The following is a 16,996-nucleotide window of genomic DNA, read 5'->3' on the forward strand; positions in this document are numbered from 1 at the left end:
GGTTACTCAAAGAGGTTCAAGTGATTTGTTGATTTGATGCTTATCAAAACTTGGCATAATGGGGAAGTTTGAAAGGATCAAAGAATAACTAATGTTATTCCAGTATTTTAACAGGTCTAGCCCGTGTAATCATAGGTCAGTCATGCTTCATGCTTATCGTAGATGATTTTGAAAGGGTGGGCAACAGGATATCAACAATGAAGAACATTTTCTTTGTGAATGGCAATCAGAAGGATTTTATGAAAAAAAGGTATCATCACATTTGCCACATTGGTGAGGAGTGAGACTAAACATTTGGTTGATAAAGCTAACCGTTCATAAGCTCTTGAAAGCATCTCATTCTAACAATAGTTAGGTCAAATTTGTAGCCAGCCCCCAGCTGAATGAAGAGACAGCAATAGCAACTGAGTTTTGTGTGGTGACTGGAAACTTGAGCAAAAATGCATCTGTGATACATCTGGGTTGCATGCATGACACAAGACTGCTTATAGCAATGATAGAGAAAAGTACTAGGGGGTCAAGGTGAAAAATCAGTTGAACGCAAGCTCATAGTGTGCTCTGGTGGCTAAGAAAGCAAATGCAATCTTTCAACATTCAGGCAGGAAAATACAAAGCAAGGAGGAGAGGATGGAGCTGCTGCTTTTTCCAGCATAAGTGACAAGGCTTCTGCAATTCTGTGTTTGCTTCTATTCTTTGTGCTATAAAATGGGTGCTGACAAATTCTGCCCCTTTGGCAACAGCTGAGTTTGTCTGCCACACAGCTATAGAAGAAGCTTGCCTCCAGGATACCCTATGCATGCTGTGGCCACAGATTCAGTCTGGGTTGCAGAGCTCTAGACAACAGCATAGCAGAGCTCGTTGGGAAAGGCTTGGATTTGCACTGCTGAATGTGTATTTAGATTTTCCTGCTGCTATTTCATCTCTTCTTCCCAACCCAATTAAAAATCTGGCTGCTGTCTAGCTATCAAATGCTAACACAAACACCTGTGTGCCAGATGTGTACAGCTGTAAGTCCGTCAGTGCTGATCTATCATCAGAGCCATAAGCCAATCCATGGAGCAATTAGAAAACACTTTTTGTTTTTCCCCTTCTTCTGTCCCTCCTCCCCATTTTTAATCCTCCTATTTTTCCAGGGTTTTTTCTCTTTCTGCTTCCTGCTGCTGCAAGTTTGTAAGGTGAGCCTTGCTCAGACTTTCTGTCTCTTTCAGATAAGAAAACAGAGAGCCTAAACCAAAGGAGCACATTTCTCTGGCTGCAGAGTGGCTGGTTTATACTGACAAATGTTAAATTGTAAAAGTCCAAATGTCAGTAGTACATGCCAGCTCAAGGAAAACACCTTGAAAATAGTAATGTTGTGAGGGCTATACCAGACAGGATTAAGATTTGATTTTTCCTTTTCCCTCCTCCCTGAAAAGAACTGGTCCCCCAGATGTGTTCTGAAGATACTGACTGTAGGACAGGGAGCACTCTCAAGGCCTTTTTGAAAGTTGAAGGCTCAAGTCAGTGGCAGAAAGTAGTTTTTCAAGTTTGAGGGACAAAAATGATAACAGTTAAAGAGGTAGGATATGATAACACTGCAGAGGTTTCTACTGCAGTTGCTAAGATAGTCTCTTTGAGTGGGCTTGCTGGAAACAGGCTAATGTAAAAGCCTCTTTCTTATTCCACTGTGCTTTCCTCATGACTTCTGTCTTTCCTTTTGCCCAAGTTCCCTACTTACAGCTCTCCAGTTCAGGATTGCCTCCTCTCCCTAACATGTAGTAACAGTGCTTATGGGGAGACGTTCCTGCTTGGGAAAGGAGAGAGCTACAGAAGGACAAGAGGGAAATATTTCCTTCTTTTCTAGTAAAGGAGATGAGAGAGTTTCATTTGCTCAGCTGGGAATTGTAATGGGTGGCTTATGTGAAGAAGACATGTTGGGCATGAGGGAAGTCTTCTGTGACAGAGAGGGTAAGGCAATGTGGTCTTGCCCAGAGAAAGCATCAGTTGCTAAGTACAGAGCAACAGAAAAAGGGAAGCCCCCTTGGTCTGGCTCATGTGCAACTTTGGCTTTTACTTGCCAAAACACTGCTTGTGCTAGTAGAGATCGTGCCACCTTAGAGTGAGGTGAATAATTGGGATGATTTGGTCTTTACTTAGCAAAGCTAACTGATTTTTGTCCAAGGGTTTCCAGCTCAGTTTGATGTCACAGTGCTACTAATTTATAGTTATAGTGTGTATCCTGTCATGCTTATGTGAGGAAAAACTCCCATTGACTTCAGTTTATTTGAACATACTTTTGCTTTAACAGAAGTGGTGCCACTGCTAATGTCGAGGAACTGTTTTTCAACTGTTGGGACTCTGGAATGCTGAAAACAGCAAATCTCTGAAATGTAGCCTAGAAGATGATAGGATATGTTTAAGTCAGGGTGCAGAGTCACTTGGAAAGTAGCCCAAGTGCCTCTGGAAAGTAAATTTACAAGTATAATCTCTTTATTGGGCTGGAAAGTGCACCCTCAAGAGAGAAAGGAGAACAGAGGAGTGGTTTTGGTTTTTTTTCTTTTTTTTCTCCTAAATAGAGACCAACCGTGGACTAACAGGATTGTGTTTAGAGCAGAGATGTTTGCACAGTCATGGAAAAACATGTGGTTTTTATCAGAGTTAAGGCTTCCCTCCTACTAATGTTTCTTAATTAGTTCTTTTACTCCCTGCCTGTGGAGAGTGAGAATCTGGAAAACACACTTCTTCCTGGGCAGAACTTTGGTTGTTGCTTTCCCCTACTTCTCCCCTCACCTTGTGTGATGGATTACATACCAGCAGTCATTGCTGCCTGGATCCTTCCAGAAACAAAAGAACTCCACGAGTCTTCTGTGAGTATCTTCAAGTGGAAGCTGACCTCTGTGATTTAGTTAGTATTGACTGCTTTGTTTTTCCCTGAAGAATAATGAATAATATTGGTGTTGAAGAACACAATTTGATAAGAAGGTCTTGAGATTGTATAGTTGAGTTTTCTCTGAGGTTGAGTAATGACATAAGGTTTCAATGTCTAACTTGCATAGGCTATCAAATAGACCAAATCAAATACTGTTGTGCACAAAATCTTAGAGAGCATGTCCTATGTTAGTGTTTGCCTGCTATATGTTTGCAAAAGAGTAGTATGTGTGTGAGGTGTTTCTATATGAATCTATGATCAGCTAGGTTCCATGTAACATGTAAAGTGCAAATTGCTCATCCTATTTCGTGCCTGCCTCTCTGTCCAGCAGTTGAGGTCTGCCTGCTTGCATCATGTCTCCTTGCGAGCTTTGTGTGAATGTATGTGTGAAACACTGTGCTTCATGCTGAAAATGGTGCTTTGCTTTCTCTGTTGAGGAAGATGGACACCAAGATGGGTAGCAGGAAGGAAATGATGATTCTGTTTGTAGTCTGCTTTCTTAGTGATAGAGTTAAAATGTCATGAAAACTATACAGCAAGGTACAGATTTACGAAGGGAGACGGAAGAGAGGAGGATGCTTCTGCATTACCTTACATGATCATACAGTAGTGCCATTCCCACTCCTCCATGAGGTCAGGACTGCATTTACCCTGGTACAGCTGTCTGTGTACTTCAGTGTTTCTTAACTATTGCCTGTTTGCTGGGTAGATTTTGACTGGGTAAAGTAAGAATTCCTCAGTGTACCTGTCTATGACAGGTCTTTAAAAAGCAAAACTTCCTTCCCTCTTCTGTCTTTCCCATGTGGATTTTTAGTTCAGGACTAAAGATGGGGGATTAATTACTGGCTGGTTACAGTGGAGAAGGTGAACAACCAGACATAGCTGAATTGGTGCCTACTTGAGCTCGAAAACTCAAAGGTAATGTGGAAAGGTTTCTTGCAACAAAGCTCAGTGTGCAGTCTGTTTAGTTCACTGCTTGCCTTGTGCATTTATGCTATGGTCTCTGTTGTGACTGATCTCCTGAAGCTTTCAGACCTCTTACAGGCCTTCATTTGTTTATTATAGGAATAGGAGTTTATAGTAATGCTGTTTATACTACAGATGGGTGAACCATTACAGCAATAAGAGAAACCATCATGAACCTTTGCCCTGAACTCAAACCAAACTCTTTTGTGATTTTTTTTTTTTTAAAGTTCTGTTTCAGTTTTCAGTGTCACTGTACTTTGTTCTGTCAGGACTGGAACTGAGTGCCAAAATATAAATGGTATTTCTAGTGTCAACCTCGGATTTCACATGCAAATCTGCTCTCATGCCCGGGAGCGTGGAGTTTCGTAGACCTCACAAGTTTGAGTAGTGAGCATAACCTTTCCCACTCCTGCTGCTTAAGCACTTTAAGCTGCACTGTCCAGCGAGGTTTGTCCATCACTATTTCATATGGGACAAGATACTGTCATATGCCTATGGAATGAGATACTGTTTATTGAACTAATAATCATTCCTAGGAGAATGTGTGCAGATGATTGCTTGTAGATGAAATACTGAAATAAAATGTTGTGTAGCTGCATTTCCCTGCTATTCAGGGAAGGGTGTAGTGACTGTCCAGTTTTGGCCTTCTTCCTGCTAAATGTGTTGCAAGCCTGTTACCTGATTCTTCTGTGAAATTGTAGTGGAACTGCCCAGTGCAGAATAAGAAAGTAAACTCTCTTTCAGGCTCTATCAGTTTTGTTTTGAGAACAAAATGTGACTAATGTGTTTCTGGAACCTGAGTTTCTCCAAATTTATTTGCTGTCTTGTAGGCTTTTCTGTTTCATATTCCAGACTTGGATCCAGTGTTGAGCTATCCATCTAGCAGAGTCTGATAGATTAGTAGGGCCAGTCTTGGGAGTAATCAGTTCAGGTTGTGCCTGTTTTCCTCCTTTCTGCTCCTGAGGAGGAACAGTCTTCCTTCCCTCCTTTCCTTTCTCTCTCTGTTTATTGTTGTATCAGAGAATGATCTGATGTTTGTTTTAACACTGAGATGAAGCTAAATTCACTGCTGTCCAGCACTCTTTAAAGTTGGTGTGCTACTTGAATATTTATATCATGCTGACATTTGCTTACTTTAGTGAAGGCTTTATTTCCTTGGAATATTTATCATAGTATCCAGGAATTTCCATGTTGAACTGCTGCTGGATCTGAACATTGTATATAATTACCTGGGTTCAAGCGCAGTTGCCTAAGGGAAGTTAACTTCCAAAGAACAACAGCTAGCTCTGTGGCATTAACTAGCTGAAGGAAGAGCTGGCAAGGATTTTTTCCGGACTGACGTGGAGCAGCCTGGAAAGAAGACTCATACCTCAGCTATGTAGGTAGCTTTGTCTAGCTCATTATGGTAAAAGTAGAGTCTTCTTTCCCTGCATACCTGGCATCATGAATGGGGTGCTTATATCTGATGTGATCTGTTGACCTAGTTATGGTCTAGGATGGAAAATAGATTTGACAACTTTTGCGTCCTGTTTTTCCCCCTGATTTCCACCAGTCCCTTTCCCGAAGGTTAAGGGTGGAGGGTTGGTGCAGAATCCAGTTCCTGCCTTCCTAACACACTTTGGTGCTCTGACCCCCTTTGTGCATAGAATAGAAATGACCAGCTTGAGGCTTGATCAGATCTCAGCCTCCTGTTGTTTCCCATCAGCTTATATGACTCTCTTGAGCTTCTGGGGCTAGAGCTGCTCTTTTGCTGCATGATTTATGAATCAATTAATCACTGCATGCTGAGGAGCTGTTCACGGTAGTTAAACAGTGAAAATAAAATGCTTGAGTATATAATAAAGACAGATCATAATGAATATGACCCTCTACCAATGAATTCTCTCCCTCCCTAGATTATACCCCCAACCCATTCTTTCCCAGCACAGCCAAACTACCAAGACGTGAAATTTGTCTATTTTGGATGGCATTGGATTCATCAAATTACTTGATAAGGGTGGTGTCTATTTGTGTGGTTTCCTCCCCCCCCACCCCCACCCCACCCCCTTCCAGTCTGATTTCAGTTTGCTGCTAAGGCTGATAAAGCCACAAAGATGAAGAGGGGACACCGCCCCCCCCCCCCTCCCCCCCCCAAAAAAAAAAAAACCAACAAAAAAACAAACCAACAAACCAAACAGATTTTGATACTACTGATTGTAAAACTTTTTTAGTAGTCATAAGAAAATCCACCAGTAAGTCTCCAAAACTTAAGGAAGGAAAGGTGAAGTCTGTCCTGCCTTGCTGTAAAACCACAAAAATGTCATGTGAAATTTCCAAGAAATGTTTCCATCACGTAACTGCGCAAGAAATATTTCCATCACATAAATGTCATTATTTGCTCTGTGTCACACACACATCATTGGTGTACATTTTTAAAACTGCATGATACTATAAGAACTAGGCAAGTTTGGTAATAAGCCCCTGCTAAGCCTGCTGTTTGGTGGTTTCACAGCCAAAGTGAAGCTTTACTGAAGGACTTTGCAATTTAGGCCAGCATTCAATGACTGTAGTCAGATCAGGGTGGCATATTGCTCTGTGGAGAGCACCACTAACATTCAAAGATCTACGTGTGTGAGGTAAGGATATGAGGTGAGAGGGTTTTAAACCTGATCACGTGGTTTTGCACCAAAACTATGCTTTCTATGAAGAAAACTATTAATTATCATTACAAATTATTGACCCTATACATGTTCTATTTTCTAAATAAAATTATTGTTTTATTTTACGTTGTCAGTAGATACCCAAAATAGTGGTAGAACATTTCATTAACAGAAAGGGGTTTTTTTCCTGGCTGAAAAGTGTATTCTTGGTAAATCAAATGCTGAAAAGCTCTTGAAGACTTCATCAAATATCCATCTATTTTGAATTCTGGAAAGGAATTTGGGAGAGTGATGGTACTTCTGTTTTTTCTTTTTTAATTTATAGGCAGGCTTTGAAATTTTACATTTTTGTTGCAGAGTATTTCCTGGATTTTCTGAGTATCAAAAGCTGGCACTGATGAGTAAATAGATTTGTGAACCTTGCCACAAGCTGGCTGGTTTTAGTGGAGTTGCTCTTGATCTCACCTGTGTAACTAAGAGTACATTTCATTCAAGCCAGAAATTAGGTGCAGTGGTGTGAAACAGGTTAATTCATTCTCTCTGCCATGCATTGAAGCTTGCAGTGGAATTATAATATTTGCCATTTATCAGTAAAAGTAAAAGAATTTTTTCTTTCCAACACAATCTAGGTTCTCATTTTTGTTCAGCTCTGCTGCTGCCATATGTTGACTGTATCTAATGGCCTTTGTTTGCATACTAAGCTTATCTCATAAATTGGCTTTTGAAATGCACAATCAGCAGTAATAATATTTCACTGTGGTGACCATGGTTAAACATTTCTCTCCTGTTCCCCCCTTCCCTTCTCTGTTTGATTTTTAGGACCCAGGTTTCTCTTTAGTGATTCATGACAAACTCCAAGTTCCCAATACCATTCGTAAGGCATGGAATGAGAAGGACAACAGATGTGATGTTTGTGCCACGCACCTGAACCAGTTGAAGCAAGAGGCCATTCAGATGGTGCTGACCTTAGAGCAGGCTGCCAACTCAGAACATTACGATGCCTCACCAGGCTCTCCCCCACCTCTCTCCAATATCCCCACGTTAGTGAGTCCCCGGCACATGGGCAGCCTGCAGCCCAGGGACTGGGCATACATGCCTGCTCCTTATGCTACATCTAATTATACAGGCTTTGTTGCCAACAAACACAGTGGAAAACCCAACAGCCTCGGAATCGTCAATGGGGTGGAGAAGAAAAATGGCTCTCCTGGACACCAAGCCAAGGTCAGCTTTCAAATGGCCACCAGCCCCAGCAATGGCAACGTTCTCAACTCTGTGGCTATCCAGGCTCATCAGTACCTTGATGGCACCTGGTCTTTGTCAAGAACGAATGGAGTCACTCTATATCCCTACCAGGTAAGTATTTTAAAATAACAAAACATGTTTGTTTTCTTCCCATCAAAGCTTGTATGGGCATGCTACCAGTGCGTGCTCCTCTTGAGGAGAAGTAGAGCCATTCACATAGTGAGCACCAGAACAAGGAGTGCTATAAATTCCTTTTTTCCTGATAGGGGATCGAGTTGGGGGAGACACAGATCACAACCACTATTAATTAGAACACCTTTTATTAATTCAGCTGTCTTAACAACAGTTTGGTTCTATTATTATAAATAGCAGATAACTGTTCACACAGTATATGCAATTATTCCCTCACACAGTTCACACTCACTCTTGCTCATAATATGTGGTTGGAGCAACAGCTGGGAGGTCAGGCACACTTGTTTACTCACAAGTGGAAAGCATTACTGGTCCAGCAGTGACTTCTGGGTGGGTGTTCAGGAAGTACCCAGAGGATCCTTTGGTTTATTGTGTGTGCATATGATCCTATAGTCTTTGTCTAATCATAGTAGGCTCTGCCTTCATTGATGTGTTCTAAGTTACATACATTCTTATTGGTGTTAGTGTGTGCTGGTGGCCTTCGGCAGATTTGACTGATTTTTGGTGTTTTGATTTTTATCCATTCTCATGGATTCAGCAGGTCCACTAGTCTCCAGAGCTTAGCAGTTTTCATGTACTTCTCAGCATGTTCTTCTCCTCTTTGGCCTGCTGGTTTCTGGTACAGCACACCCATAAGTACCCATCCACACCAGCTTGCACAGAAGGGGCTTTTATGACAAGAGGTAGGCTTTCTGAGGCACTTAGCTGCAGGTGGTGGGATTTTCAGTGTGCCCAAGCACTGGCAGAGTGCAACACAAACCTATTCTTTTGAGTTCTCCCAGCCATCCCTGTTGGCTTCCTTAGGCATATAAATATCTTTGGAAGTTGGTCTTTCTACTAAGTTATGAACAGATTGTAAGATAGATCCCTAAATTAATATTTAACATTTATCAGTATGAGAGCAACTGACGTTGCAGCCAGAAAAAAGCAATGTTATTCATAAGACTTAAGATATTGTCATGTACCAAGGAAGACTTGGTAAAACCAGAAGCGAACTACAGTTATTTTATCTGGAAAATATGTGACTTTATAGCTTTGTGGATCTATGCTCTAGTGAACCTGAATCACATTTGAGCAGGTCAGTATGTGATCACAGTTTGATCTAAGAAAAAAAAAATTCTGATCTAAGTTTGATCTAAGAAAAATACCTAAACAAAGAATGCACATTAAGAAAACTGAATAATTATTATTTGTATTAAGAAAATCAATGCAGTTTTATTGCATTCACAATCTTTTAGGTTCATCTTCTATGAAAACGTGTTTGTTTACTTTTTAGTAATGTTCTTGGTTCCTAGGTGGTTCATTTTGTCTTAAAAATATTCACTAAGGAGAATCTAAAATTCAAAACTTTCCAGACTGATCCTGTAGTTTGGCTCCAGTTAGATTAAGGACTGTTCCCTGCTATTTCCTTCTCCTTTCAATAACCTTGAAATAGAAAAGAGAAAAGATAGCACCTGGAGTCTGGTAGCAGATTCTCCTCCCCCCCAACCCCAAACTCCCAAAACCAACCAAACCCGAAAAAACCAAACCAACCCCCCAAAAGCAAACAAACCGAGCAATGTTGGTCTGTGATGGACTGTGTTGATAGTAAATTTTATATTCTCTTTAAGATTACAACCTTCAAATGTTGAAACTCTCACTTTATTCGTGTCACATTTAATTGTCCAGTCAAGGAATAATAATGATAGCTTTTGTCTTTGAACACATTGAAAGGATTTTAGTGTTTGGTTATGTAGCATCTGTATGAGACTGGGAATTAGTCAAGTAAGAAGAAAAACCTTGAGAAGTAATTTATTTGTAATTTGAAGTAATAGGGAGAGGCAAGCTTTGATTTTTCTGCTTTTGTGTACAGAAACCAATCTTATTTGCTACACATTTTCAGAATGCCTTAGATCTCTCTCCCACACAAATACATTATTTGTTATGCACTTACTGTTACACTTACAAAACTCTGCTAGGGAACAGCATGAGGAAGATGAATCCGTTATTTCATCTTAATTAGAATCCTTCTTGATTTGAAGGTGAATTAAAAAAGAGGCACTAGCTACTTACTTGCAAATGTCTATATATTAAGTTTTCTTGCCTTCCCTTAAGAACAGTGGTTAGAAAAACTTCACTGTGCATTAGCTAAGAGGAATAGAAAATAATTTCTTGGGATAAAAAACCTTGTACTTCACACAGAAGTACAGTACCCTTCTACATCATAATCTTGTTAAATTGATGCCCAGGGAGAAGTCAGTCTCCTGGTTCTAGACTTAATGGCGCCTGTTGTAGACGCCTCCCATTGTAAATTAGCTTTTGTTAGACAGTCTAGATAACTTGACAGAAATGGTTGAGTACCTTGAAAACTGACCGTATTTTCTTCCTGAAGTATGACCAAAAAGAGAAAACTTTAGTTTGGAAGTGACATTCTGTGGCTCAGAATGATTCACGGCAACATTAGACACCAAAAATTATTCCTACTGTTGCAAGTTCAAGGATGTTGCTGCCTTCCTAGGATCTTCCCCTCCAGACTGCCTAAAATTAGAACCTTGTTATGGGGAATGAATGACAACTTTTGTTTCAATTCTGGTGGGAAAAGAACCCCAAACACATAAAAAAAAAATGAGTGTTGTGATATTGTAGGGCTCAGCTGCTGCAGTAGTATAGGGCAAGTCCTAAATTACATGCCACTATTCAACTACTTTTGCAGAAAGAGTAATTGCTATCAGGAGTAAGTAAAGCAAATGTAAATTTATATACTACCAGATTTAGTAATTTATTATATCTTTACTGCCTGAAAAATAGAAGTAGTAATAATGTCTTTAACTGGAGATGCATGTCAGATGTAACAGAACCTTTCTAATAATTTCATGGAGGCGTTATGGGAACTTATCAATGGAGTCTCCTAAGAATAAGTCAGAGAAATAGCTGCTAAGAATTGTTTAGGCAAAACTGGTCCCACCTGGAGATTAGGAGATGGCATAGATGATGCCATCAGTCCCTACCGGCCCTGTTTTATGTGATTCCATGTTTAGACACCCCTTGACTAGACAGAAACAAAGATCTGGCTCCAAAAACCTGTCATGTTCCCTAGGCCTGGCTCACAAATTAACAGCTGATGTTGTTTTCTGTAAGGGGCTGAATCAAATTTTGCTGGTAAGTTGTCCTCTTACAAAACAGGGAATTGGAGGCAGGGAAAGGGAATTGATTGATCTTAAAAAGCATGGCCTGTTAGAACCCTCCTACAAACACTGGAATGCTGCAAAGGTTACCTGGTCAGGGTAAAAGTGACCCCTTTCTGTTCAATACATGTAGGAAAATACCAGTCAAAATTCAATAGAATTTGATCCAGAGTCTGAAAATCATGCTCTTTCAGTCATCAGCAGGTAGCATTTGTATACCCTAGGGATCAGACTGTGTTTTAACACTTGTAAAAGCTTCTGTTATCTCCCTATCAGAGGGATTTCAATCCTTCCCTGCTCAGGAAAACTCATTTAAATTAGTGAGGTTTTACCTGGGAAGGGCTGTAATTATTTGTGCAGCTGCTAATGTGAATTACAGGATACTACAGTGTTAAGTACATTTCTGTTGTTTACTCGTTATTACAAAACACTTCTAAAGAAAAAGAAACCTTTGGGCCTGGGGTACTAATGTAGGAGCCAAAAGTCCAAATACCTTGATGAAAAGTTTGCTTCTCCTAATTTTTATACAGAATGTGATAATAAATTGAATGCATAACATTTTTACTACTTTATTATCCGAAGCTGCTAAAGTAGCTAAAACAAAACCACCACATTAAAGAATAAGGTAGAATAAGACAGATTTGTGTCCGTAGTAGTTCAGACTGATTTAGGGTTTGCTTTCAAAGGGAAAGGAGTTGAAAATAGTGACTAGATTAAGCTGGTTACACTAAAACACTTTTTCTGGAATAAAAGCACTCCGTTATTTAAAAGTAGTTGTTCCTCTTTAGAATGGGCACCCTCTTTTAACCTAAATTAACTGCATGGTTCTCGCATGTTGGTGTGCCTCTAAACCAAAAGCATGGCATTAACTGCATTGTGGTGTGAGCTGCAGAACATAAACCAGTGGACATTTCCTTGGTCCTCTAGTTACATTCATGGATCTGCATAAGAATCTTTTCATGTCTTTAAGTAGCTTATTTAAAAAGGCAAAACAAAAAATATTTAGCACAGCATGTTTGATAGATTTGAGTGACAGGAAGGTAAGAAAGAACTAGGGAACTGGAAAAGGCCAACTGTTCCAGGAACAATGTGGGCCATGAAAGGGAAGCATGGGTAACAGAAAACGTGGCTGTTGATGTGGGTGATGCACCTCCTGCTCCAGACCTTGAGGTTGTGGAGTTTGAATTTGGTAAGGAAAAAGATAGTGCATGTAAGGATTTGAGTAGGGGTATTGTGAACATAACGATATTCAAGGAAAAAGTGTTCCTTTCTCCCCTGCACTTAAAAAGACCCTTTTGACCAAAAGTTTGGAAAATGAGATCTTAAACTACTGAGAGTCTCTTGGCCCCAGGCGTAATGATCTCAAGCCCATTCAGAGAGTTATCAAAGGCTTTGTTTGTGTACAACTGATGAAAGCCTACAGTATGTGCTTTCTGTTTCCTCTTTATGTATAATGTGTATTTAGAAGAACACTGTTCTCTGAGAAAGTACCAGCTTGTTCTGGAGTTTTGCAGTGATGAATGATTTGTTTGGAGTTGACTTAGGTCACGGCTGTCTCATAACACATCAGTTCTTTCAGGCACAGGTTTTTAAAAAGAAACTGGTAATGATTAGAGTTGGGCACAAGATGGAGAGTTCAGATACAGAACCAACACCTGTGGGGGGGGGGTATTCCCATCCATGACTTTGGTTCCAAGCTTTTTTCCAAGTCTCTGCTGTCTAATTTATTTCTCTTCCACTTGCTGCTGCTTCTGTTGCTTCTTAAAGTGTTCAGCAGGATAAAGCTAAAATGTTAATGATTGCTACAACAGTGCCAGGGTAATTTAAGTAGCTTCTAAACCATATAATGCAAGGTACAGAAATCAAGTTACTTGCTCCATCTGTAGACTAACAGGTGTCTTCTATAATTATTCCATGTTTCCTAGAGCCAGACCTATTTTGCCAAAGCATCTTAGCAACAAAAGAAAAGGAGATTTGTATACTGTCTCTTCTAGTACCATGTTCTTATGTGACCACACACAGTTCAGTATGAGATACCTAATGCAGGAGGTATTTTGCCTTTGTGCAGTTAGGTTTTGGTCCAGAATTTTTTGGATGGCTTATGTTTCAATAGCAGTTCAGTCACTGAAGGTATAAGATCCACATTTGAGTGTGACGGCTCCCTGAATATAGTAGAAATCTTTGTTCCTATTACTGCAAGCTTATGAATGATGATGCTGAACAAATGTGTGCAAACTCTTGCACTGATGGGTTTTTTTTTTTTTTTATTCCGAGACCTGGACTCTAGCAACAAAGTAACTCTATAGTGAGACTGTAGACTGAAAGCACAGGAATTTTATTTCCAAAGTTTGTTTGACTGGGCCAAGAAACAGACTGTCAAACAAACTCATTGGCACTGGAATGATATCCCTGCTTAATTATCTCTGTTGCTGTCATCCCCCATGCATTAGTTGTTATCTCTGAAGTAGCTTTCCTCTGACTAAAAGCCTTTTTAAACCACATCACTAATAATTACATATGACCCTACTAAAGTCAGTGTATGTCATCAGCTGACATTTTACCATGATTGTTTGATCACTCAATTTGTATATTACAGGAGTTGGCTATTTGTATTTCATTCCAAATGTTCACCCCCTCAACTAACAGCCCAGTTGTATACTGATTCTCTAATATCATCAGGAGGGGAAGCTGAAGTCTATGTGAACTGTAGGAGGGGGTTCTTTTTTGCATTACTCTGGTGTGATTTGATCTCTTATGGCATTTTTATGCATGGCTTAATGACCTTAGAATCATTACTTTTCCCCTTCATGATACTGGGGTGACCAAGGGAAGAAAGAGGTAAAGGGTATCCCATGGACTGAAAAGAGCTAAGTAGGCTTATCCTATGAGTATGAAAACCCCATGACTCAGCTGTGATGTGAGGAAGAAATCTGTGGACTATTAGAAGAGTGAGTTAATCCTGTAAATTAGCGAAAGCCAGAAGATCACAATTAGTGAGGATTTGGAGTCTTGGTTTCCTCCCCTGCTCTGTAGCTTAAGGATTTTGTCCACGTGTGAGACTAGTTTCTTTTCTGAAATAATAGCTGTGCTGATTGTTTGCATCATTGAACAAAAGTATAAACTGAGAGGAGGGGAGATGTTTTAACAGTGGGGAAAAATGATGTAGAGATGGAGAGAGGGAGAAGACAAACTGATACATTGACATAAAATTGTCCCTTTGTTTCCCATGCTGTAAATAAGGTGGCATAGAATCAGAGAGAAAAATGTTCAGCTTCTGCTTTATTTCATAGCTCAAGAATGTAGAGAGTTAAGTTAAAAGACAGCCAATTTTCAAGTGAGAAGAGGAAACATGCTTTTCATGCAATGTACAGTTCTGTGGAACTTATTGCTGTGGAAATAGTATTGAGGCCAAGAGCTTGGAAAATTTATAAAAGGATTGTGTGTTTATGTGGGCAATAAAAAAATTCCCTTCTTTCTGATATCAGGATAAAAAAAATAGTAAGAGATAAATTTCCATATAGAGTAAGGCAATTGGTATCTTATACTCTATGGAGAAGGCTTCTTTTAAATACATCCAATATATAGCTAAGGACTAGAATTCCTGAAACCACCACTGAAGCTTTCCAGCACAGGTGTAACTGGGCTGACTGGGAGAAGGGTATTGATGTACTTAGTCAACTCTTAGACTCTTTGTCCCTCTGTTCTGCAAGTGGCCCTTGAGTGGCAGCTGGAGAGAGAGCCTAGATTAGAGCCTGAACTTTGTGAAGGATAAACACCAGATGACTGGTGCTGTGTTTTGGATGGAGGCCTGAGATGAACAGATTAGTGAAGATTGCTTTTCTAATGGTTTCAACAACATTGCCAGAGTTCAATGGAAGTGTTGTACATTTCAGAATTTTTTTTTTTTTTAAGTTCTTACTCAAGTGTGTGAAGATTCATGGTTTCTAAAAACTCTCTTGGGTTGAATCATTCATATGAGCAACATGTTGGTTTTTAAAGCTGCATAAAGATTCAGTCCTGTGGCTGATACTCCTCCCATATCTTGCTATTGTTCAACATCTGTTGCAAGAAGAAAGAAAATAGAAATGTACAAACCAAGAATAATTCATTCTAACAGAGATGTGGAAGGGAAGGAGGGGATGACAAAAGAATTAGAAAGCAGATTTTTAGGAGTCTCTCTTTAGATTCCCAAAAGGTGCCACTCAAAGAAGACACACATCAATGTATTGTCTCCTTGACTGAGACATTTATTTCTCACATTGTTTTACATAAATGGGACACAAAATTAAGAGCAGATTTAGGAACATCATAATTTTTTTTGTTTGTTTGTTTGCTTTTTGTGAAATCCTGTTATAACCTTTGATTTTGCTTAGAAAAAGATTTGGGCTTTTAAATATGAAGAATTGTATTACTGTGTAAAAAATAAATTGGCAAAGCCTTTTTCTTTGATGCTGTGCTGTGCTTCTAGGAAGTAAAGAATAAATAGCTAGAGGCTGATGTAACTCTCAAATGCGATTCCACACAGCTAGCATGTAAAACCATTGTTTTCTTTCCTCTAAAGTGTTTCTGAAATGGCATCAGAAATGGAGCGTCAAATTTTCTGTTGGGACAACTCTCTTTAATTCAGTGGATCTGAGTTAACGTGGTTGGTTATTCCCTAATATTCCAGAGCATTGTGAACTTGAGAGGTAGGTGTCGTCAGATAACATACATTCGAGGCCAGACTCTCTTCTGTCTCACTCCAGGATAATTGCTTTGCAGTTGACATGGCTACATCAGTGTAATACAGATAAGAATGAGACCGGCGTCAACCCTATAAGATCTGATCAGCCAGAGTGTGAGAACAGCTGTGGTGATGGGAGTGAATATGTTGTCTTGCACTCCAACTGGGCTCAATTTCCCTTTGGGCTGGTGGATGGGGAACATTTTTTTCCATACACCTCTGGTCTGACCCCATGCTGAAGAGTCTGTTGGAACTGCTCCTCTTGACAAATGAAAGCAGAAGGCTGATTGTCTAGCAGCTTTTGAAATTTGAATGTGCCTAGCTGTATTTTATGAAGAATAAGGAAGGATTCCATCTGTACAGGGGTGAGAAAAAGCCCTTCCCAGCTAATGAAACCGTCTTTTAAATCTGCAAACTGCTTTAAGGAGAAATTGCGCTTCACTGTTCACTCCCACCTAACCTCTCTAGCTGACTTCAGAACTGCTTCAAAGGTTGAAGGGGAAGGGAAGGTAATGAGGTCTCATCTTTCAAGGGGTTGTTTGGTGCTCATTGTGCTTAATGTCACTAGCAAATCTCAGCAGGAGCATCTGTAGCTTTGCCTTGTATGGGAGCACAAGAGTCACCATCACTTATGCTGTTAAGGTATATGAGGACTTTGGTTTTATAAGCCAAAAAAGTCTCAGGTCTGACTGGTAGATGTGAAGATCAAGTGACTAAGCTGCAACCAGTGCAAGGGAATAGTTCTATGGGTGGGAGTGCAAGTGAAGTGTTTTTGTTGTGACAGCTCTTTGAACCAAATACGTGCATCTGTCATGCTTTACTTCAAATTGATTCTTTTTTGAATTTGTGAAAGTGGCATATATATGTGTTTATTAAATAGCTGGCTAAATTTATGCACAGGCTTTTGGCTAATGGGAAAGACAGAAGAAGAATTAAAGGTTGGAACTATGCTTGGGAACTTCTGCTTCCCTAACTTCATTGTGGCTGCATTGATCTACAAGAAGTGCAGCTCAGTGTCACTGGATAGTTATAAAACACACCTGTGATGTGAATTCTGCAATTTCTTTACACCTTTTACTGCACTATCTGTTACTTTGCAAGAAAGTCAACGCTATTACTGAAAGCAGAGTTTAGGCCTAGTTTTGAAAAAGATTTCTATTTT

General features: G+C 39.8%; 1 protein-coding gene across 1 annotated transcript in view; it reads left to right on the forward strand.

Moving 5' to 3' along the window:
- KIF26B (kinesin family member 26B) overlaps positions 1 to 16,996 on the forward strand; it is a 304,911-nt gene that overhangs the window by 89,897 nt on the left and 198,018 nt on the right. Inside the window, exon 3 of the mRNA XM_075707851.1 lies at positions 7,333 to 7,866. Coding sequence (XP_075563966.1) covers positions 7,333 to 7,866 — 534 coding nt within the window. The remainder of the gene's footprint in view (positions 1 to 7,332; positions 7,867 to 16,996) is intronic.

Source organism: Pelecanus crispus, chromosome 3 (genome assembly GCF_030463565.1).
Source record: "Pelecanus crispus isolate bPelCri1 chromosome 3, bPelCri1.pri, whole genome shotgun sequence".
In the NCBI taxonomy this organism is placed as follows: domain Eukaryota; kingdom Metazoa; phylum Chordata; class Aves; order Pelecaniformes; family Pelecanidae; genus Pelecanus; species Pelecanus crispus.